The following is a 1,765-nucleotide window of genomic DNA, read 5'->3' as shown; positions in this document are numbered from 1 at the left end:
ATTTCTGGTTGAAAAATAACGTATAAGTATCCATCAAATAGACCAATATACCTTATACACCCATCCCTTTCTTCCATCAAACACACACACTAACCCACCTCTATTTCAGTCACAAGCACACAAATCGTTTTAACATAACGATGACGGCGATATAGTTGGCAGTATACTAGAGTAGTGGGGGGTGTAGACCAGTCAGTCGAAATATTTAACGAAAACACACGATTGCAGTATACATTCAGAGCTCACTCGTAGACAACGTTTGATAACACAATTCAGTTCTTCACAGACAGTCAGTCAGTGTTGGTTATATTATTAAATGTGCTTTGTTTTTTATATACCAATTCACTATTAAACAGTGTGTGTTAGAAAGAGAGAGACAACCAATCAAGACTGGTGTTTTTTTTGTATTTTTGTTTTGTTTTGTTACGTTTTTTAAAAAGTGAGAGTGTGTTAAAATATTATGGCAAAATGTTGTACGAATTAGCATTACCATCTTCTACATCAACTCAACAAATCCAACATCATCAAAATAATTCGACAACGTCGAATACTCGAATATCATCTGTACAACAGAAAGATTATTCGCGACCATTACATGTGGATTGTAGTGTTGAATATGAATTACCCAGTCAAGTGAAACCACCCCCATCTACAAATGGGAAAATTGATCCACTATTAATGATACATCCATGTTATTTTCGAAAGATTGAGGCACAGCGTCGTAGTCCATTTATTAATAATTTACCTGGACGAGGTGCTGCCTCAGTGGTTGCTTCAACCGCTTCAAGTACATCCTCAACATCATCAAATAGTCAAAATTCCTCACGAAGTAATCGAATATTAGTTCAACAAAATACCAATCTATTACGTAATACAGCAAACACCAATACGAATCTAATGTATTCTCAACAACAACAGCAAACAACGGTTCCTCAATATCATCATCATCATCCTCATCAAATTCATCCACAAAATATATCAACTAATACATCAAATAGTCGACAACCACAATGGAATACCAATTTAGAATTACATCAATTTAATAAACCCACGACGATACCATCTACCGTCGGTACTACCAAACATTTATCAAGTTGTGCCGGTGGTGCAGCGGTATCGAATATTGTTACTGGAATGTATAATAATGCATCCACAATTGATGGCGGTGGATTATGGAATACAAATCATAGTCCATTAGCCGCCGAACGGTTTCCTGAACCTCAAGTTACCTTATTACATCAATTACAACATCAACCGGATCAACAATCCACACATCATCATACAACAGCTGGTGTTGGTTCTTCGTCATCATGTAAACAAAGTAAACATGCTATTTCGGGTAAATATCGACAGTATCATTTACCAACACATCGATTACATCCATATATGAGTGTTGCCGCATTAGCAATGGGCCCACAAATTGCCCAAATGCAGCAAATATCATGTTATAATGTGTAAAACAGCAAAAAAATTAATTTAAAACAAAAATAAAAAAGCTAGTGATTTTAATTTATAATTAATTTTAGGTGGTAAATTAATAATATTTTCAAAACCTTACAAATTTAATTAAAAGAAAATTGTGGTGAAACCTCTTTATCATTGTGAAAACTTTTGATATCTTTTTTTTAAAAATGAAAAAAAATTAAATCTGGTGATTTTTTGTGGTTTTTTTCTTTGACCAAATTGTGGATTATTTTTTTTTTGTATCTCTAAAACCCAGTGGATTTTGTCAGTTATAAAAAAAAAAAAATTAATTAAAAAAATA

The 1,765-nt window shown here is 33.2% G+C and overlaps 1 protein-coding gene across 1 annotated transcript; it reads left to right on the top strand.

The window, feature by feature from the left end:
* Positions 1 to 253: 253 nt before the first annotated feature.
* On the top strand, positions 254 to 1,494 carry LOC123293339 (centrosomal and chromosomal factor-like). Its single transcript, XM_044874124.1, has one exon. It carries the CDS (start codon positions 469 to 471, stop codon positions 1,456 to 1,458), a length of 990 nt encoding a protein of 329 aa, XP_044730059.1. The 5' UTR covers positions 254 to 468; the 3' UTR covers positions 1,459 to 1,494.
* The last annotated feature ends 271 nt before the right edge of the window (positions 1,495 to 1,765 follow it).

The sequence above is a fragment of the Chrysoperla carnea genome, chromosome 2, assembly GCF_905475395.1.
Source record: "Chrysoperla carnea chromosome 2, inChrCarn1.1, whole genome shotgun sequence".
Taxonomy (NCBI): domain Eukaryota; kingdom Metazoa; phylum Arthropoda; class Insecta; order Neuroptera; family Chrysopidae; genus Chrysoperla; species Chrysoperla carnea.
This window is presented reverse-complemented; position numbering and strand designations above follow the sequence as displayed.

What these genes read in the sequence shown, in the direction of transcription:
- LOC123293339 (XM_044874124.1), top strand. Translation starts at nt 469, where the DNA reads ATGTTGTACGAATTAGCATTACCATCTTCTACATCAACTCAACAAATC.